The sequence below is a fragment of the Lepisma saccharinum genome, chromosome 4 (genome assembly GCF_977018435.1).
Source record: "Lepisma saccharinum chromosome 4, izLepSacc3.1, whole genome shotgun sequence".
NCBI classification, from domain to species: Eukaryota; Metazoa; Arthropoda; class Insecta; order Zygentoma; family Lepismatidae; genus Lepisma; species Lepisma saccharinum.
In genome coordinates, this window is record NC_139232.1 from 35,969,760 (window position 1) to 35,993,376 (window position 23,617).

The following is a 23,617-nucleotide window of genomic DNA, read 5'->3' on the forward strand; positions in this document are numbered from 1 at the left end:
TCTGGAAAAAAAAGTCACTGTTTGTCACACAGTGTCTGGACATTATGTACGAAAACAATACCTGATTGCAGCGTATAACACAAATATTACAGTACGTTTAACATACACAAGTATAGCGTGGACCTACTTCATACAACAATATTTTTCAACACAAAGTGTTTTAATGTATTTCTCAAGACACAGTGGCACAAAAAAAAAAAAAACTTCTGCCTCATGTGGAAAAATTTCCAGCGTTGCCAACACATAAAACAAAATGTTCCTATCCTTACCACAATTTCTTCACCAGTTCAAAAACAAAATGACTAATTTCTCAGAAACTGTGGGTGATGTATGCAAGTGTGGGCCATATCTGTTTCTAGTTAGTGTCCACCTATCACAAACACAGCATGAAATCCAGGAAGCAAAATCTTTGTTGCACCAATCGTTGGAACAAAAACTGATTTTGTCTCATCATAGGGTCAACCCATTCACCTCCACATCTGCCAACTCGAAATCCTTAGTCGATGGAGTTAAACTCTTGAAAAAAACAATGAGTTCTTACTTGAGCTTGCACTGGATTCATGTAGCTTATATTGACTTGTTTAAATGTTTATTTACAGCATGTTAACCACCATGTGCAACACTAAAAACTACACCACATATTTCACATCGGGCATCATTTTCAGATATTGTTTCCTTAAGGAAAGGGTGCTTGCTTTGTAGATCATCATTTAAAGTGCAATTCTGCTTTGATATTTTGTAGAGTATCTACTGATTACTCAGAATAAACTGTTGATTAAAGATTCATCTCCCTCTTTTCATGGTAGAATATGTGATAAGAAACAGGAGATAGCAATGGACAGGAAACAGACATGACAAGTTTTGATTATCAGCATCTAAAATTGATATGTCAATATACCAATGATCAAAGCTTGGCATTTCTCTTATTTATGGTAATGGACAACAAAAACCTACAATGACTTCTAAATAATATTCTTGTGAAGCAGGAAAATTGAATCAATTTTTTCGAAAGCGGGTCATATGTGGATCTAGGAATATTTTAAAGTAAAAACTAGTAGATTGATACTGTACAGTTGCAATGGAATACATGAAGTTCCAGTTCCAAAGAAAGCATATAATTTCTGCACAGTCAATGCATGCCTAAATGCCCAGAGTATATAAATTTCAGAACTGCTCTCTATGCTGGGGCACACTTTCCAACATCAGAACTATAGGTGTTGAAACTGGATTCTTAATTGTTTTGCTTTATTACCCGTCAAATTGCATGCGATATCCCCACTATGGAAACCACTAGCTTTGAAATGACTTCAAGTTCTCAGAATTACAGTTACAAATACAATCAAAATAAGCACGCTAATTGTCACAGTGGATGTTGGAAATGTTGTCCTCGTGCATCCACTCATTTTTAGCATGGCTTTAGGAAATTTGTAGGCTGATCCCGAAGCTTTGTTTTAAATTTTATGCAATAATAGGCTAACAATTTGCCATAAAATGCCTTTTCTTTGTTACTTGGCCAGATAATGTAGGTGTTTATATTTATAAACCATCTCGTGACATTTCTGAGTTGCATTGATTGATTGAGTTGGTGTTTTAAGTCCAGTGTATGCACAGTAAGGTTAATCGGGACTGGACCTAAAATATAAAGTGCGATCCGAACCACTATGTGCCTGAGTGAGAGTTATTCATGTTTCACAGGTATAGTGTTCTTTTGTGACTGTTTTATTCACAAGTGCTTCTTTCAAAGATACCAGCTTTTTCAGTGCCTAATCCATGAAAATTATGAAAAATGTTCAGCACGTTTAGTTTGATTTGATTTCATTTATTTTACTTCGCTTTTTGTGCCACTTTTGGCTAATTTGTGAAGATGGAGATGAGTGATATGATGAAATTGATGAATGAACACTCACAAACATCCACGTCCAGGCCAGGAATCGTACCTGGAACCCCTGGCATTGTAGTACGATGTGCAGAATGATTAGTGCCTATTTTGTTCTTATTTGCCTGCTTATTTTGAGAGTTTTAGTGCCTATCAATCCTCATCCAATATATATAAAGCCCCAATCCCACCACTCACTCACTGACATAAATGTTCTCCATGAAGGAAGCCCCGGAGCCAAAAAAAAAAAAAGCCCGATTTTGACTCCCCATGAAATTGTCCCTTTTCTAAGGGTGAAAATGATCTTTCCTGACGTCCTTAGCAACAGTTTCCATGGACATTTTTTTGCAGCATAAATTGTTTCCTTTCAATTCTTAATTGTCTGGCTACCACAGATCACACACAGATGAATGAACTCCTGGTTTTGAAAAAGTGCCTCAAACAAGACTGACATCTACATAAGGAGTTTCAGCCCAGATACAATTACGTATATATTGGTAAATTTAATGTGAAAATATTTACATCGTGGTTGCTTTAATTAAATGTTTAGAGGTATAATAATGAACAATTATTTAGAGAATTTGCCGTGCTTGTTGTTCACCATGGAAATGGATGTTGCTAGGGAACTTAAAGAACTTATACTAGACTTTTCGTATATTAAAATACGAACGTCAGAATTTATTGCAGAGGCAAGGTAGTAATTTGAGGAGAATGACTGAAAACAATTATTTTTCAATTACGTTCAAAAATGTGAAAATGACAAAAGACGTAAATATTGCATTTCCAATTTAGTGTCGCTAGTGAATTCGTTTATGCAAAACATCCAACTAATTATCTTGAAACGGTTATTACTTACTCAGTTTATTATTAAGAAGATAGACAATAATATTTTGAATATTTGTACCTTATTAGAGTCCATACACACATGAAGTTACTTTCTAAACTTTTCAAATTAGCGAACTTATACATTTCTTCTCCTTAATTAAATACAACATGCTGACATATTACCCCATCTATAATATGATTACGCCCACAACGTGGCCGAAGGTCCCGCTTGCGAGCGTACAAGACATGGCCAAAGGCCACGTCCTAAGTATGTGAGTCCTGTTTATAAGCCCTTACTTAACCTCCCTTAGATTTCAAATAGCGATGACCATGGATGGTGCAAATAATATAGGACACTGAAAAGTATCATATAAAAATTATGTAACATTTTGAAAACAGTAATTAAACTTGCGAGAATTCTTTCAGTCTATACAGTTAATGATCACTGTGTAGGATGGGAAGGAGGGAACGTAGAGTGTATCTGGTTTTGTTAATAAGATTTTCTCTTTGGCAAAGTAGTGCAGTCTAAGCCATAATATATGGAAATTCTTTCCACATTATTTAAATGGATCCAAAATTATTGTCTTATATTCATTATCTTTCCCCAATTAGAAACTGGATGATTACGACATAACAACAAAGAATCTTTCAACTGTGAGAGCTCAAATGGGAATTGTCTCTCAGGAACCGGTTCTCTTTGACAGAACAATTGCAGAAAACATTGCTTATGGAGACAACAGCCGAGAAGTGACAATGCCAGAGATCATAGAAGCAGCTAAGCAATCCAATATTCACGAGTTCATCTCATCACTACCCTTGGTAATGTCTATTTTTTTAAAAAAAACTAGACCAGAAAGTATCCACATATTGCACATATTAACATATTGCACATGTTTATATACACAGTGACTTCACTTTGTTATTGTCCCACTAGAACACAGCTGGAAGTAAACTGCTTGCTGGCAAAATCATATATATATATACTCTATGTGATCAAAAGTATCCGGACACACAGCGAAACGTGTGTTTATCATAGAAGGCGACACAGTACTGCCATCTACCGCGTGGAACACATAGTCAGCGAACTCAGTAGTCTGCAGACAGTGTGAGACAGCAGTATGGGATGGTCTGAGGAACTCACAGACTTTCAACGTGGTCAGTTGGTTGGGTGCCACTTATGTAGGAAGTCTGTATGTGAGATTTCCACCCTCCTAAATATCCCTCTGTCCACTGTTTCCGATGTTATAGTGAAGGGATGTGTACAACCCAAAAGCGTGCAGGCCAACCTCCCATGTTGACCTCCAGAGACCATCGAATGTTGAAGAGTGTCGTACAGCATTATCGTCAATCATCCATCGCCACCATCACACAGGAATTCCGAACTGCATCAGGATCTACTCCAAGCACCATTACTGATTGGCGCAAGGTGCGGCAACTTGGTTTCCATGGCCGAGCAGCTGCCCATAAGTCAAACATCACACAGACAAATGCCAAACGCCGCCTCGTGTGGTGCAAGGAGTGTCGAAACTGGACCATAGAACAGTGGAAAACTGTTGTGTGTAGTGATGAATCACAGTACACAATGAGGCGATCCGATGGTAGGGTGTGGGTATGGCGAATGCCTGGTGAACGACATCTACCAGCCTGTATAGTGCTGACAGTGAATTTCGGAGGTCGCGGGGTTACAGTGTGGTCATGTTTCTCCTGGAGGGGGCTTGGCCCCCTTGTTGCCTTACATGGCAATGTCACGGCACAAGCTTACGTTGACATTTTAACAGCTTTCATGCTGCCTTTTGTCGAAGACCAGTTCGGGAATGACCATTGTGTCTTTCAACACGACCGAGCACCCATCCATACTGCAGGGCTTGTGGGGGAGTGGTTTGACGACAACAACGTCCCACTATTGGACTGGCCTGCGCAGAGTTCTGATTTGAATCCCATAGAACATCTCTGGGATGTTTTGGAATGCCGACTTCGTATCAGACCGCACCGATCCACATCAATACCTCTTCTCATTTTGGCACTCTGCGAGGAATGGGCTGCCATTCCTCAGTAAACCTTCCGGCAAATGATTGAAAGTATGCCTGTGAGAGTGAACTCTGTCATCAAGGCTAAGGGTGGGCCAACACTGTATTGACTGCTAGTGTTCCCGATGGAGGGTTGCCCAAACTTGTACTTTATTTTCAGGTGGGTGTCCGGATACTTCTGATCACATAGAATATATGGATCCCCTCAACTTAAGCACCAGCGTATTTGGTAGCTATCCAAGTCGAGGTTTGGCCAATTTTCTCTTTGGTAAGCACACAGCGGAACAGTGCAATAGAGTTAATTGATTGTTGATAGATGTAAGCTTATGTACAGTAAACCAAAAGAGCAGATCTTTGTATTCAATGCTCAGTTCAAAGAATTTCCAGTTCAAATTGTCATTGTTGAACAACATGTTATTGAGAAAAGATTCATGATGTCGGAAAGTGGCACCTCTCTGTCTGTCATTAATGTCAGTATGTATTTGCTTTCATAAGTGTTGTGTTGAAGAAGGATGTATATTCGCTTCTGTGTAGTTTGCAATGGGAATAAGTGGTAAACTGATAAGCTATCTCACAAGAAGAACTGCAAAATAATCTAACACAGTTATTTTTAGTAGTTTTTATTTGATTTTATCTGCGACATTTCATTCTGGTTTCCCAGAACTTCTTCAAGCTACACATACAACAACACAACCTCACACGGCTAGTCAGTCACTCTACACTTCTGGTGTAGATAAAATCAAATAAAAGCCACTAAAAATAGCTGTGTTAGATTATTTTGCATGTACAAAAATGTGGTTATGCGAACCTCCAAGAAGAACAATGATATACACGAAGAACTAATACCTGAATGCAAAGTTTCTCAATAGTTGTGAAAAATGTATAGCAGTACAAGAACAACAGTTCCAACATCTTCTGTGACAAAAGTATGTGATTACTTGTAATTGTGAAATATTTAAATTAAAATATATCTATGCATTTGAACTGAGGAGTTAAATACATCCAGTTCCAATGGCAAGAGATGTGCTTCCAGCTGCTGCACGGACCACATTTTGGCAGCACAATAATCAAATGAAGTCACTGTTCATGCACTTGAATGATTTTCACAAAAGCAAAAACATTGGTTAAATTTTATAGACAAAATGAATACATTTTAGTACTGCTTACTGCATTATTGGGGCATTCCAGCGTTACGTGTGTGACATTTTAATACAAAATTTAATGTTCTTGACACGAGATTGGATTAAAATATTCATAATCAACTGATTTTGTTTTGGCTAACAAATTAAAAAGACTTGAGTATGATTGCAAAGGCTGAATGCATGAAAAGCATTAACAAAAGTGTGTTACGTGTGTGACACTTTTAAAATGTAACAAATTTTGACTTTATTTGTGAAACCTATAGGCTGCAGAAGCTAGTAACTTTTATTGGTTAAACATGTAATTTATATCCATTCACAAACATCTAAACCTTAATGCTTTGCTTTATTTTACTTTGCTTTTATGCCACCTTTGGCTAATTGCGAGATGGGGATGAGTGATGATTAGGCCTCTGATTTTAGGTTTTTAACCTATTCTTTCCTTTGCAGGTAAATAAGAAATAACAAATTACATCTGTTTCATTAAAAAAACACAACTGATGAAGTTTTATAGTGCCTAAAATAAACTTAGGTTTAAGCACCTACATCAAACTTTTCTTTTTAGGTCTTTATGTATTTGTTAAGTTTTTTACATGATATTTATGTAACACAGAGATATTTTCTCTGTTTGGTGACGAAAAATTCAATGACTAACATGTTTTAAACATATTCTCTTTTGATGTTTCTCCCTCCTAGTCCATGGTGTATTTTCAAAGCTCTGAATAAAGCAAAATGTCTGGTGCCACTGTAACCTGCACAGTCCAAACTGCAAACTCCTGATCTGTGTGATCACGTCACTTCTGTGTTTTGTGATATTCATGCCTTGCGAATTAGTGTTTCAGCATTCAAATTTGCACCACTGACTGCTTTTGTTGAAAGATCATTTTCAGCACATAAGATGATCCTCATATACAAAAGGTGGAGTTTTACTCTGGATAACATGAAAAAGATTGTTATGTATTCAGGGAGCCACTCCATAGGACCATGATAAAATTTAAATATAATTTCCAGTTTTCAAGGTGAACTTTCCAAAAAAAAAATCAAGGGTACAAGCAGATGTTTTGCTTTCTCTATTTCAACTTTACGTATTACATCCTCTCACCACTCACACACATAAACACACTAATAGCATATTAACAATATAAAGGGTCTGTGTGATTCCAATGTAATTAAGAATTCTAATTCAATTCAATTAAACGGTCTATATATTTAAAATATTTAAGGTGTGGAGCTTACTTTTGCCATTTCACATAATCAGACTCCATATGCAAACACAAGTCACAAATGTTAATGGATATACTAATCTACAAAAAATTGTTAATTGTATAAGAATTTTGAACTCAAATTTATCTAATTACCTTTAAGATATCTTATTTTTCGATAATCTTCCATCTGTCAGATTGTTCAGCAAAGGACACTAACAAAGTAAATGGATTGAGATTTGGTTTTATTTTCCATGCAGCTTTATTTTCTTTCCTCAATAAAAATAAAATCTAAACTGCGAAAAACTTGCCTCTGGGCATTCATAAACATGTATAAATTCAATGGGATTTGGATTAATAAAAGTTGAATTTTTCATGTCTGCCGAGAAAAATTCATGCATAATTCCCAGAATTCAAGGAATTCCTGGCAAGTAGCCACCCTGGTATTATGCAGCAAATTATACATGCAAAATTAATTTTTCATATCAACAAGTAACTTTTGCTAAATGTAAAATTATACACAAATGTAGTATTACAATAATTTATGTATAATTTTGAAAATTATGAATGAATGAATGAATGAATATTATGAACATATTTGAATTATACACAAATGTAGTATTACAATAATTTGTGTATAATTTTGAAAAATATGTATATAAATGAAAATTTGCTTGTTATATGTATATATCTATTAACATATCTTTTGAAATTGTGTTTTAAACGATTGTAGCAATTTTTCAGGAATTTTGAACCACTTTAAGTTTTTTGGAACCTGCTTGAGGATTTTTCGAGCCTAATTCAAGATTTTTTTAACCTATTCTAGGATTTCTAGAACCAATTTTAGGATTTTTAGAGCCTATTTTTGGAACATAAAAGCACACTTTTTAGGACCTAAAAATCCGAACTCTAGTGATATATCATAAAATTAGACACTCTCAAACATCCATGCCCAGGCCAGGATTCGAACCTGGGACCCCTGGAATCATATGCATCATGTGCTAACCAATCCACCACAGGGGCCGGCTTAATCTTAATGCAATTAAAAATAATAATAATTTCCATATTAATTCATTTTGTTGTTAACATGAAGTAGGACCACTTTTCGTGGAATGCCCCTATTTTGTAATTCTATATTAACTTAGTATTATAAGCAGAATGTAGGAAGGTTAAAAATTAAGGTAGCGATGCATTACTATTTCAATGAAAATCAAAATAATTGATCAGATGCAGCATGTAGTGTTGAGGCTTAAATTGAAATTATAGTACAGGGTGGTCCAAAAGTATGGAGACACCCGAATAAAAGTTGAATGACATACTGTTCCGCCAAACTTACTATAGGTTTGTAATAGGGGTGAGGGAAAATATTATATGGCATATGACGATGATGCCCACCATCCTGAATTCAACTTCGAAATTTTAAATGGGAAGGGAATGATATATAAAATCAGGCTAGAATTTCATGAGAAATGCAGTGGTGAAGTTTATTTTGATGTATCTTTAACCAGTAAAAAGTTATGTATGAATTCTTGTATATATTTGCTCCTTTTCAAGGTGTCAGAAAAAAAGCATTAAAATGGCTTTAATGCATCAGTAACACATCAAGATCATACTGACATCTAGGGAGAGAAGTTTGAATGCCATTGCACATGATTTTAATCATGGATATTCCCAAAGGGTTCAACGAATTGTTGTTTCCAACAATTACAGTGTGATGCTTCCACTGGAATGAAAAGTCCTTCACATTGACGAAGCCAATTTTTATGTTCATAAAGAAGTTAATAAACAGAATATTTGATGCTCTATATCTCATAACTCACTTTGGACAGATTACAGTCAAATGGTTAGTGCTGGTAACTTAATGGTGTGGTGTGGTGTGGTGTGGCGTGGCGTGGGAAACACGATTGTTCAGTCCATTTTTCTTCAAAGGAACCTTAAATGTTGAGAGCTACTTGGATTTGTTAAATAAGTTTTTATCATCCTTGCTTACGGAAGAAGATACTTTTGCCAGAGTTCTTCAACAGGACGGAGCACCACCAGACTATGGGAATGTTGTGAGTCAGTTTCTATTTAAAGTGATAACACAATCGCGTATTCTGTTTATTAACTTTATGAACATAAAAATTGGCCTGGTCATTGTGAAGGACCCTTCATTCCAGTGGAAGCATCACACTGCAATTATTGGAAACAACCATTTGCTCAACCCTTTAGGAATATCCCTGATTAAAATAATGTGCAATGACATTCGAACTTCTCTCCCTAGAAGTCAATATGATATCGATGTGTTAATGATGCGTTAGAGCCATTTTAATGCTTTCTTCTGACACCTCTAAAATGAGCAAATAGGTACAACAATTCATTCATAACTTTTTACTGGCTAAAAATACATCAAAATAACCTTCACCACTGCATTTCTCGTGAAATTCTAGCCTGATTTATCGTATCACCCCCTTTCCAATTAAAATTTTGAAGTTGAATTCATGATGGCAGCCTTCATTGTCACATGCCCTATAACATTTTCACTCACCCGTATTACAAACTTACAGTGTTAGTTTTGCGGAACAGTATGCCCTATAACATTTTCACTCACCCCTATTACAAACTTACAGTGCTAGTTTTGCGGAACAGTATGTCATTCAACTATTATTCAGGTGCCTCCATACTTTTGGACCACCCTGTAATTTATTAAACACAGTTTCTAACTGTCTGTGATACTATCCAGTTTTGAATGTTAATACCATAAAGCTTGGTTGCTTTTTTAGGGCTATGGAACTCCTCTTGGAGAAAAGGGCACTCAGTTATCTGGAGGACAAAAGCAAAGGGTAGCAATAGCAAGAGCACTTGTCAGAAATCCTAAAATCCTTCTGTTAGATGAAGCAACATCTGCTCTGGATACAGAAAGTGAAAAGGTTAGTTAGCAAGAGTTATATATTATATAAATCAAAGAGAATCTCGGATAAGATTATTACTTTTTATTTATGTACTGCACTACATATATGTGTAATGATCATGTCAATATGTAAGAAATTATGTTATTTAAAAATGATATCTTGTATTTCTTATAATTTCCACATAGGAAAAAGTAATCTTATAAATATGGGAAACAGAACAAATTCTATAAAAAATAAAGAAACTAATAAATCAAAAAAGTTAACTAGGAGTAAGATTGAGGGGAAGTATGATACAGTGAATCTCACGGTCGACTTGGCCACAGAGGCAAAAAAAAATCTGAGGTGGCCTGGAATGTTTCTCTCTCATTTTAATCGCACTATGTGTCTTTATCTTTCCATTTTCACCAACAATAGGACCTTTGCTGGCATTGTTGAACTTACTTTCATTAGGATTTGGAGCCTTCTTAAAATTTAGTTTTTATTAAAAATCTCACCCTTTCTGCAATGCAATGGAGTGCAGAAGGATTAAAATTTGGAAGGTTGAATGTGTGTTAATGTGCTAACCACTAAGCCAGGATGAGAAAAGACAAAGGTAAGGTTAACCATGCCAGGTGAGAGATGCAGAAGTCGCAGGTTGCAACGTTCTCCAGGGTCACAATATACATCTTGTGGGCACCACAAAACTTCACACATCGGTCGGGCGGACACGATCTCCAACCCCGGAGATGCCTAGTTGCAAGTTCTACCCATAATGGTAACCTTTGCTCCAGTCATGGTATGAAAATCTATTACACTCAGGGTTCGTGTGTTAAGTGTAGTCACTAAAGGCTACTGAAGTTTTTGGCAGCGAGATATCATTCAAAAGAAACTGTGTAAAGTCCGTATGGACTTGTACACATAAGGTTTATTCAAAACAAAATTAAAACAAGAACATAGCTTGAACCCATTACAGTAGGATGATACACTAAACAATAGCTTTACAGTATATGAATTGAAGCCTCCACAGTTTACAAACTTTTGAACCTTCTGGTCCTCGAACTACAGACTTTAACTTTCATTGAAACAGTTACCTGAATACCAAGAACAGTTTGATAACAGTATCAGTATGTGTATTATATTACCTACAAGGAATAATTATGATACTTAATATCCCTTTTGAAATACACCTTTACTTTTAGGCTGCAATCTTATGTGCTTAGGATGAAGTTGCCAGAAGAAAATGTTTGGGAGTAACCATGGAGACGTGGTTTTATTTCCTACTTCGGAGAGACGGGGTACCGCGAGAGATTGTTCTAGGAGAAGTGAATTTCCCAGCGTCGATACGATGGAGTATCACAGTAATCTCCCAATGTCCGAGAGACGGATATCATATCTGAATCTCTTGCCAATTAGGCGGAGTGGGGTTTCTCTCGCTATCAAGCAGAGTGGGTTCTCCCACCCAAAGGTGGAGTGTCTTACTCTTGCCCGAAGGTGGAGGCCAACTCAGCTGCTAGCCAAGATCTTGCCTTTATTAAGGTTCAGCAACGCTAGCGTAAGCGAGTGGAAGAATCGCAAACTACAAAAATTATATCCAACCCTAAATATTAACGATAAACAATATTAAATTTCAATTACCTTACATTTTTAAAAAGCTATGTTTATATAGAGGTGGATCCCGTACAAATTGTGACAAGCAGGGTTCGTTACAGGGTTCAAGTCACAAAATGGCCACTCGGTGTACATGCATATCTAGCCCACACCAACTCAGAGTGCAAGTGAAGGGGTTTGAAAATAATAGATTATCCTAATCTGAATCACTAACCACTGAGCCACCAAGTCGGTTTACCTTTTCCCGAAGGATCCATGGTTAAGAATTTGAACGGTAAGGATAGCTTGACAGTAAGCATTCCTGTGTCAGAAGAACCGAACCACGATCAGTACTTGCAGGTTGCAGTTGTGCAGAGGGGTTAAGATTCGGAAGGTTGAACGTGCATGAACACACTAACCACTAAGCCAGGCTGAGAAAAGACAAACATGACAATGTCACATGGGAGATCGATAGGTCATGGGTTCCAAGTCATGAAACGAGCACTCTGTGCACGTGCATATATAGCACATGCAAACTTCGGCCAGAAGGGTAGAGTCGAAAAAGCTTGTTTCATTCAAACCAAAGCCGTTGATTTCAGTTACGTTTTGGTAGGAAATGGGAAAAAGGAAAGACATGTGATCAAAATGTGAGAAAACCATTGCCTAAAGGACAAGATATTTAAATCCTAGTCAAAGCAAGTTCAACAATGGCAAAAGGTCCCATTGTTGGTGAAAAAGGAAAGATAAAAACACATAGTGTGACCAATATGTGAGAAAAGTATTGCAGAAAAGGTCAGATTTTTAATGAAAATTACATTTTTAAAAGGCTCTAAATCTTAATGCAAGCGAGTTCAAAAATGGCAGCAAAGGTCTCACTGTTGCTGAAAAAGGAAGATAAAGACACATAGTGTGATCAAAATGAGAGAGAAACATTGCAGTAGAGCTCAGATATTGAGGGAAAAAATGAACAAAAAAATCTCGAAAACTTTCGACCCCTGGCCCCTAGTTCCACCATGGGCATGCAGCAAAAATTTTGAATAATTCGTTCAAAAATGAACATAGAAATGTTTTTCTTCCGAAAATTTGTTATTTTAAATTGTACACATAGAGTGGCATTATTAGTCTGCAGGAAAGCACCAGCAATATGCAAACTAAAACAAAACAATCTAAAACACATGTTAACACTTTAACACTTCACAAACGTGTGTAAACTGGACCCCAGCTATCTGGATACTGAAGCACTGACACATCCAGTGTCAAAATCAGCATAAAGCTATGGGTCTAAATGCTGGCAGACATGCTGCCACCGTCCTGCACGCTGGCTGCCAGTCCGTGAGATTCTCTGTACATTATCAGGGTAGCTACTCCAGGCCCATAATAAAATTCAAGTATAATTCCCGGTTTTCAAGGTGAACATTGCAAAAATTCATGGCTAGAAGCAGATGATTTCTCTAATTCAGCCTTATGTATTACCGCCTCTCACCACCCACACACATACATACACAAATATATTAGCAATGTAAAGGTTATGTCTGATTCCAACGTATCCAAAAATTCTACATTCAATTGAATAAACATTGAATAAATTTAATATATATATTTAAATAGAATAAATAAAAATTAATATATATTTAAAATATTTAATTTAAGGTGCGGAGTTTACATTTGCCATTTCACATACTCATGCTCAAATCTCCGAACACAAGTCACACGGGATATACTAATCTAAGAAAAATTGTTAATTGTACAAGAATTTCAAACTCAAATTTATCAAATCAACTTCAAGATATCTTATCTTGCAATAATCTTCCATCCTTCAAGTAGACTGTTCTGCAAAGGACACTAACTAAGTAAACGGATTGAGAGAATTGTGTTTTATTTTTCACGTAGCTTTCTTTTTCTTCCTTGACAAAAAGCAAAAGCTGAATTGTGAAAGACTTGCCTCAGGACATATATAAATATATATAAATTTAATTGGATTTGGATTAATAAAAGTTGCAATTTTTCATGTCTACAGTGAAAAATTATCACAGAATTCACGAATAATTCCCGGAGCCAATAATTCATGCATAATTCCAGGAATTCCTGATGAGTAGCCACCCTGATAATATATATGTATATGTATTAGAAAAATCATCAGTTTAAAGATACTTATTTATAAAAAAAGCAAAAATTATTTTAAACTGTAGGCTGTAGACTTTCATCTTTGATCATGAAGTGCAGTGAGATTGGTAGCCAATTTCCATCCACATGCCATCATATGTCCATCAGTGAAAAGTATTTACTGTAAATTCACGAGTACAGGGTGGGAAATAACCTTTTGCTAGGGGTCTGCAGGAAAAAGTAACAACAATTAAGAAATTATGGTAATACCAAATGTTTACTACGACAATTGTAGTCACAAAAACAAAATTAAAAGTTAGTTCACGACAAACCACCTTGCTTCAAGGCAAATGCTAAAACCAAGACGTTCGGCGAAGTGACATTGACTTCTTCAGCAGTACTGAATGGCATGGTGCATCACCGGACCTGAATACAGCGGAGCACTTTGGGGCTATTCTGAAGGATGCAGTTGAGTCCTTGATGATAGTGGAACGCGGACCGGACCGCTATTCCCACCCAACACTCCGGAACAAGTCCTCCGTGACATGGAATGGAATACGGACTGTTTGCGAATCTTCTGAGCTCCTACCCTGAGCGTCTTCGTGCTGTGAGAGAAGCAAACGGCGGACATACTAACTTTTAATTTTGTTTTTGTAACCACAATTGTCGTAGTAAACATTTGGTATTACCATAATTTCTTAATTGTTGTTACTTTTTACTGTGGACCCCTAGCAAAAGGTTATTTCCCACCCTGTAATAGACTGAAGCGAAATGATGCACTCTCATGAAAAATTGCCCATTCTTAGTGGTGTCCACAATTCATGCAAATCTACAGGGTGGCCACTCAACGGCAATGATAAAATTCAAGAATAATTTGCAGATTTCAAGACTAACTTTCCAAAACATCAAGGGCACAAACACACACATTAAAAATATATAATTTAAGGTGCAGAGTTTACATTTGCCATTTCACATACTCAGATTAGAAATACCTCTATAAACACAAGTCACAAATGTTATGGGATATACTAATTTACAAAAAAAAAAATGTTAATTCCATAAGAATTTCAAACTCAAATTTACCTAATCAACTTCAAGATATCTTAGTCTGTTAGATAGATTATTCTGCAAAGGACACTAACAAAGTAAAGGAATTGAGAAAATTCTGTTTTATTATCATGCAACTTTCTTTCCTTTTCCTTCTCCAATAAAAATAATGGCTAAACTGTGAAAAACTTGCTTCAGGGCATTAATAAATATATAAATTCAGTAGGACTTGGAACATTAAAAGTTGCAATTTTTTATTTACATCTACGGAGAAAAATACATGCATAATTTCCGGAGCCAATAATTTACACATAATTTCTGGAATTCCCAGTGTGTAACCACCTTGAGTCAGTCACTTCAGCTCGAAAGGTTACATTTGTATCATAAGGTTAATTTTTCAAGTGATTTGTCACTTGGATACCAGGAAACATGTTGCTTGTTTCTGAATAAGAGGACAACAAGAGAACATAAAGTATAACTGATCAGAACAATATTGGTTATTGGTAAATTTTATATCAAGAAAATATTCTTTCACTGAAACAAAACAAAGGTAACAATTCTCTCTTATTCTTTCAATTTAGTAGTATACACTTAGGTCTTTCATCATAGTTATAATATACAATTTCAATCATTTATTGACGTTTCAGGTTGTGCAGGAAGCTTTAGACAAGGCAAAAGAAGGAAGAACATGCATCACTATAGCGCACAGACTTTCAACCATTCAAGATGCAGATGTGATCTGTGTTATCAGTCAGGGGAAAATCGTGGAGACAGGATCACACTCTGAACTTCTAGCAATGAAAGGAATTTACAATCAGCTCCATAGTCTTCAGTCTGGCCAAGCCAAGTCTGAATCTATAGTTTTTGTACGAAAAAGAACATAAGGGAAGAAGTTTACTATTTCTGTGTGTGAAAGTACTGTGTTTGTCTATAATCAGTTTCAATCATTTGTACACTCATCATAGGTATTACTTCTTTTGTTTGTTTGTTTGTTGACCTTTTATACTAAAGTACGAGAAAGAATAGGAGTAATGATTTAGTGATTTGGTATCCAAATAGCATCATTCAACATATCAATTGTTACAAAAATGAAACTACCCAATTTTAATAAATTTCGAGCTGCTAATTAATAATATCAAATTAAACTTTATGGAGTGCTTCTTTTATTTCAATTACAGGATCGTCTTGCATTAGCAGAAAGTTTGGAAAAATTTATTTTTATGTCCACTTTATGCTTAGATAGAATTCCCAGGTGGATGTGGAGCATGATGTCGTCAAAACATTATTTTTTCCAAGTTTTTTAAAAATTACAAAATTCAAGTACCACATTCACGTTGAATTTTAAATTAAAGTTCATTAAAACCTGAAGAGAATAACACCAATTTGAGCTCTCTAGGTCAAATAGTTTTTGATCTACAGCTGTTTAAAGATTTCAGTATGTCATCAAATTTGGGGATGTTTGATTTTTTGAAAGTCAATAACTCAAAAACTAAGACCCGAAAAAATTTGAAATTTGGCAGTTTTTGTCCTCTTGATAGGTACAATGTATAAACAAAAAATCTGAATCCTTAAGGTTCAAAAATAATTTTTATCGGTTGATTTGACATGGAATGAACCTATATTCTACATCAGGACATAATTTGGAATTCTTTCCTAATGTGTGACTGCTACACCACAAGAGGAACACATGAAAGTTTAATGATAATTTTCTAATTGTTGTATGCAGTTTCTCTTTCCTTAGTTATTTTATGCATATGGCACATGCATTTGGGGGGTGGGTGGCAAATGTCTTGTTCTGGGGGGCTCAGCCTCCATACACCTACCTTAGTACACCCATGGTTAGTAGTGTTTGATATAAATGGGGTGGTGCGGGTATATAAGAATTGTAAATTGGTTCATGGTAATTAAAAAGTAAAGTATTAGAAACTATAGTGATGTAGATGTTCCCTATATATGTTGGTTTGTTTTATCTAGCTCCAGGTTAATAAGTTTGTTTTTTATACATAGAGTGAAATAGTTTTGTTACTTTTGTCTGTTTAAAGTGCTATTTTTAGTCCATTTTCATTCATAAAAATTAGATGCTATCATTTTCTTTTTGTGTTACTTTATTTACATTTTTCCATTTTGCTTATAATCATACTTTTTTCAATCTACAAGGACATTTGGAATTGTTTTATGCAAGATGATACATATCTAATGTTGGAATCATTTTCAACTATACAGTGAAACATATCATACAGAAAAATTAACATTATTGAAATGATGCACACTTTTAATTCACCAGCATGCATGCTAGAAGAAGTTTCTACATGAGAATCATTACAGCAATTTCATGCTGTTTGTTTTAGTGATACATCAGAGTATATAATAACTGCCCACTTACCCCACCTCATGTGAAAAAAATATATATATTTGTCATACTAAATTTCATGATTGGTTAGAAATGACACAATAGTGATAAAAACAAAGGTTTCGAGAATGTTTTATTAAAACATCTGATAGCTTCTGGTTTTATGTTAAGTGCAACACTCAATCAAAGTTGAATTCTGATATTTTGGTGGTTCTCTTACTCACCTTACTCTACCTCTTAAGTGTATGGGTTGTTACATCGTGATGTGAAATCAAGGAAAATAAAGTCTTGCAGTATGTAAATAAAAGTATTTTGGTACAAAAAATATTCAAATTTTATTTTTCCTTTCTCATTACTTCTGCTAAATTTTCCCTGGCTTTTAACATATGAAAGCTCTGAAATTCTGAAATGTACAGACCTTCTGTTATAAAATTTATATTTATAAGTTTGAGTTTGAGTTTTTGTTTTAAGTCCACTTTATGCACAGAAAGGCCAATTGGGGCTGGACCTACAGTGTAAAGTGAGATCCGAACCACTATGCACCTCCACCAGGCATCGTACCTGGGACGCCTTGATTAGAAGGTGAGGATGCTACCACTGCGCCATTGGGGAGGCCTCTATTTATAAGTACATGAAAATGCAGCATTGTCCACAGAATTAAGTTAAGATTAAGACCAACTTATTCTGATTGTAAATGTCTGTGTGTATGCACACAACATTTTTATATTTCTCTTTCACAAAATCTGTAACTTCATTGTGGAATTTATGTAATGCCAGTTTTCAAATTCCACTGTTCTTCCATTAGTGTTTCTGTTAGTTTCATCAGCAATATACAGTTTTGAATATGACAAAACTAGGGAACCTGGGTACAAAACATGGCATCGGAGGTGCAGACAACTTGTAATGATATTCATATTTAATAAAAAATACTCCTGCTGGCATGTGATAAGAGAAAAAACTTTGTATTTCACTAAAAAAAACTAGTCATCATTCCATTGTGGTTCTTGCAAAAATCTACTGCACAAAGTTAATAAGAGAAGCAATAGAGTCGACCATTGAAGGTAGTACACCACCTTGGAAAAAAAGGAACTCCATTGATAACTTAACCTTTAGATGGTTGCTGCAATATATGTCTCCCCAGCATGTGTACTGAGCTCCGGACAGCTTTGATAAATATCTTCCCAGCACCATGTGGCAGCAATTAACATGCTATTTCTTCAAAACTACAAATATGACATTTCAGTTCTATCAGTGTGGCTACAGACAAGCAGAAATGAAATTCCCTGACTTTTCCAGGACAAATTTTATATTTACCCTGACAATTATAAACTACATCCATGCTTTTGTAAAAAGAAATAACAAAATCACACAGATCCAGGTATGGATTGTGTTAAGTACTAATATTGTCTTCTTAGAAATTGACTTCATTTCTCTATGATTTGACTTCAAACTGCAAAATAGTGAATTTGGAAAATTATTAGAAATCACAAGTAATTCGCAGCACACATGGCAACACATATAGTCTGCTTGGCACCAATATCCGTAAAATCCCTTAAACCTGATTCTCGAGAGTAAATGACCTGAAAGTAACACAATGGAATCATATAAAACAAAGTGTAATATTTCCTTACATTATGAATGGAATTTCTCCTTCAGTACAAACATTCACAGTATATCCAAGTACTGTGAAACTGACAACAAGCAGTTATACCATTATTGCTGGCGAAAAAGGTATGTTCTAAAATACGTATTAAAAATATAAGGCAATAAATTTATAGAGGGGAATCTACTGCATTGTACAGGCGCCTGATTAAGCTAATCAAATATTAAAACAAGAATGAACTGTTAGTAACAGCTTCTGAAATTTTAAATATGAGGGGCATAGAGAAAATAAGTTCCGATGGCGTCTGTACGTAGCACTAGTGGTCAAAGCACGACACACATATGCAGGCAGGAAGAGGTGGCATGTGGCTGTAACCTGGTGCAGTAGTTTAGGTTGGTGCTAGGAGAAAGATGGCAGCTCTCATACAGACTCACACCAACTGCAAGGTACATTCAGTAATCAGATTTTCGCATGCTCAGAAGCCGGCATAGAGCCACCAGCAATCGAGTGAGGTGTAGAGACTGGAAGCCATGAGCGGCAATATGGCCATATGATGATGCAGATAATTCACGGAAGGCCAATCCAATGCATACTATCCCACATAGCTGAGTGCATGCGGGCACTTTTGCATCACTTCAAGTGAGCGATCTTGGACCACTCCCTATACATCCCAGACCTTGCACGTGCAGACTTTCATCTCTTTATTCAGCTGAAGATGTTACTGGAACGACAACGTTTCACGGTTACGCTGCGGTACAGATGGTTCCAGTCTTTCATGTCAGACACATATGCCATGGGCATACAAAATTTAGTGATATACTACGACCAATGCCAGAACAACGGTGGTGAATATGTTGAAAATTGAGTTAGGAGAAACTGTAACTAATGCAATAAATATTAATTACTACTGGTTCTTGTTTCATTTATGGCTAATCGATAGGTAGAATGGGAAAGACATGTAAACAGGATGGATGAAAGCTGAATCCCTAAGAAGTTAGTTTTGGAGGGAAACGATCAGTGGGGAGACACAGAAACAGATGGGAAGAAGCGATTGGAGCAGACGCAATACAACTACTGAGAACTAGAAACTGGAAGAGAGCAGCCTTGGATAGGATGGGATGGAAGAGGAAGATTGGTGAGGCCATGGACTCTATATGGAACGGAGCACCATAGAAGAAGAATCGGAAGGGGCCTTGATTTTCCAAATCAGTGTTATTCATTTACTATTTGGTGTCATTTTTCTCAAAATTCGCATTTTTATTTTAACACATTTTCTGGCGAATATACCTAAGATTATATCTTCACGGTGTTTTGAAACTAGTCTTTTAAATTGTATGTCACATGGCCTCACATGTTCAAAATAGTTTATGTTGAATCCGATAAATGAGGAAGTTATTTTCCATTCTTTCTCATTCAACAAATACTGATGTTACGGCTCCCGTGAGGCGGTAGATAAGCACTTGATCTCCTGTCAGAACCTCACCACTTTGCTCTGTGATACAAATCGTTCTGATAGAAGTTAAAAAATCGTGGGAAACACAGAGTTTCATGTAGCTCGGAATTATTCAATGTATTAACATGTATTATAGTTTTCTCTTGGTTAAAATGTTGGATAATGTGAGTGTTCTTCATGCACAAATATGGCATATTTTGTTTTCTAAGCCTAAAAACCAGAATAATGTTGGATATTGCAGTATTCTTAGTTGTTTAAGAACATTTTTTTTTAATTCGTGAAAAAATCAGCAATTCGCATTTTGTGCCAAATTTGCGTTATTTCCCTATTTCGGATGAGTGAAACATGTGTCCAGATATTACTGCAGATTCACAAACACTAGTTTGCAGCAATTAATATTTTGGAGTGTTATCGTGTTTGCGAAAATCAAGGTCCTACTAATAGGAACATACCTCCTGCTCTCCTCGTATAAATCAGTAGAAGAAACGTGAAAATTTAGCAGGGCTGGCAGACAAACGTTGATTGCTGAAATGCTTTTAGGATTGAATTATTCAAGTAATTATTGCATTAAAATAGTTACCTATTTATTATTATTTTATTTCAGAACACTGGACATAAACTTTACTCAGTGGCAGATTACCAATCATCTCTCATGGGTTTAAATGGACAGGGAAGAGAGGTAAGGGGGGGGGGGGTGAATTGTAATGCGAATGTAGCAGAATACTGAGGTTGGAACCATGCACTTGTCAAATTTTAAGTGGGTCAGAAGAGTAATGAAATTCTAGACATATTTGCAGTGGTGCAGAAATCTAAGGTTCCCTTTTATGAATGTGGTATCTGGATGTCGCATCTGACAAACGTCGGGAACAACGAAGACGACATGAAAAAAAAAGTCATGCTGGGACATCGGATTAATAAGAGCGCATTATGTGATTTTTGGCGGATGTCTCACACGACAAATATATTTATTTATTTAACAGAAAATTCCAAATACAGCATTAGCCATTGTGCATTGGAATGAACTAACAAGATAATATAACACGAAAAATAATAACAAACTAATATTGCATGTGATAAAGTAACTTACATATTTTTACTGAAAAGCCAGATTTTCAAATATGTATATTTGGTTTGTTACATTATTGAAGTGGCTGGCCAGTCTGTGGAACAGGGAACAAATGTCAGAATGCTACGTCTGACAAAAATCCCATGCATAAAAAGTTTGTTCAATGAACTGTGGTATCGCACCTGAGAAACTAGGATGTACCGTTAAGTACACTTATGGGTTGTAACTATCCCATTGAAAGTCAATCAAATCTTTACTACCCAGAACTGTCTGTGACTGTACAAGGCTCTGTTTATGCATGCAATTTTTGTCAGATTCCACAGTCTGAAGACATCCAATAAAAAATAATCCCATAAGAGTGCCATGCATGCGATTTTTGTCACATTGTATAGTGAGACATTTTGTCGAAGCTTGACATTAGTCGAAAGGCGATATGGGACAAAAATAGCATGCATCAATGCTCTACCACAACATTCGACAAATCATTTGTTTCCATGCTACTTCAGAATGTCCGACAGAATGCTGTACTACGACGTCCAACAACTACCAGATAACGCCACAGTGGTGGTGCACCCCCCCCCCCCCCCCATCTGTTAACAGCTGTGTCCCCTTACTACTCCCACACAGACAAGAAAAAAATGATAAATCAATGCCTTTTCCACATAATATATAGAGCTTATCTGCCCTCTGGAAATTTCTCTCCCTCCCCCTCCCATCACTGGTTTCTGGCACCGTGGTTGTGTTGTGCATAAAAGGGGCCTAAAAGTTGCAACTTAGCAACAAGATTTCCTGTTCTCATGCAGCACTTCATAATGACATCTTTCAAAGAAAATGCCTGGCATATTCATTCCAATGAAAATAAAAGGCCAATCAAGACAAAATTAACTGACTTTTTTGACCTCTCCAATTCCCTGACTTTTCCAGGTCTGTCACCACTCTGTCTATGTTTTTTGTTCATATGACGGTATGGCATACTCGAACTACAAAACAATATATCCATTGTTACTATTGTTACCAATTTGAAAGCATCTTTATTTTCCCTCGTAGTATTATTTTATAAAGTGCTATTTACTCTTCAACCACTGATTTTTGCTGATATACAAGGGCTATTTTTTTTCAACCTCCGATGGTGCCACCAGGTGGCCCGTGAAGCGCTAGGAAGCGGGGTGTCATGCAGCTTGATTGGTGTCTCCCCTGCCACTACCACCACCACTGCTAAGGCCAACACTTCAGTTGAAGCTGAACGACAGGCACATAGAGATTTCTGCTACAATCCACTCTCCCGCCAAGTGCGAGGTGTGTTACTGGTTGACTTTACGGAGCTGGCCGGTGACCACAATCAATGCGGCTGCATACTGTGAGACATTGTGCACACTAAGCAGAGCCATCCATAACAAAGCGAGAGGTATGCTGTCTTCAGGCATTGTCTTGCTTCATGACAATACCCGACAACACGTTGCTGCAACAAGGCTTCTTGAACGATTCCACTGGGAAGTGTTTGTTCACCCTCCCTACATCCCAGACCTGGCACCCCAGTTTCGTCTATCGTGTGTCCGTAATTGTGAATGGTATCTGGATATCATGTAATTGACGCCCACCTGCTTCATCAGATACCCCTTTCACATATTCTTTCTACAGGGAATCCCATATCCTATGGGGAGTCCCTTCTGCGTACGTCCCACAGATCTCCCATGGTGCGTTTCTGGTAGAGTGCATAAGATTAATTTATGATTTCTTTGGAACCACCTTTCTAACTGCCATAGTACTCGTTCTACAGAGGTGTGAACTGTACTTTCCCACACTTTCGGTGGTGTCTAGCTCCGACACTGAGCATCTCTCAGAAAAATGGAAGAGGAACTTTTGTCTGGGTTTGATGCGATGTATCTCTGGTTTCATTTATGACCATCACTTATGATACACCCTGTCTGTATATATATACACACACACGCACCCATATATATACTACTTCACAGGTATACCTAGGTATAATGAGAAGACATGAGAAATATTATACGTATTTTAGAACAGCTCACTCAAATTTCCTGTTTCTCAATGCAAAATTTGCATAAATAATTTTTATTTCTTTAATTCTCTTAGAATTTATGGTCATTTTAGAATCAGAGTTTAAGACCAGATACCAATGGTGAAACATATAAAGCTCTGGTCCTTGTTCTGGGCTCATTTTCAATTTAACGGAACAGAAAATCGGAGTTCGAAATTTGAAAATTACGAATAAAGATACATCTACTCATTTTAATGCAGGGTGAGATTAAAGGGAGTGAGGTTTCCTCAGGCCCGTAGCCAGGAATTCTTTGTAGGGGGGGCAAAGTCAATCCTAGAGGGGGCAAATATTTAATATATTATGTCGGATTGGCACATATAACAGGGTACACAGAGGAACTTGCCCCTTCCCCCAAAAAGAGATAAGTAACAGAAAAGGGATGATATCTTGAAACTGCAACGAACAAA

At 36.5% G+C, this 23,617-nt stretch overlaps 2 protein-coding genes across 5 annotated transcripts in view; one reads left to right on the forward strand and one right to left on the reverse strand.

Moving 5' to 3' along the window:
* Nucleotides 1-17,244, forward strand: part of LOC145986415 (multidrug resistance protein homolog 49-like) — a 137,128-nt gene extending 119,884 nt beyond the window's left edge. For 2 of the 4 annotated variants that reach the window (XM_083120402.1, XM_083120404.1), the window contains 3 exons: nt 3,314-3,520; nt 9,832-9,978; nt 15,324-17,244. In XM_083120402.1, the coding sequence (XP_082976528.1) occupies nt 3,314-3,520; nt 9,832-9,978; nt 15,324-15,560 (591 nt within the window). In that variant the 3' untranslated portion in view covers nt 15,561-17,244. The remainder of the gene's footprint in view (nt 1-3,313; nt 3,521-9,831; nt 9,979-15,323) is intronic. The other 2 variants (XR_014441591.1, XM_083120403.1) reach the window with 2 other exon arrangements.
* LOC145986417 (centromere protein S-like) overlaps nt 1-23,617 on the reverse strand; it is a 710,010-nt gene that overhangs the window by 666,558 nt on the left and 19,835 nt on the right. The gene's annotated exons all lie outside the window — the stretch shown is intronic.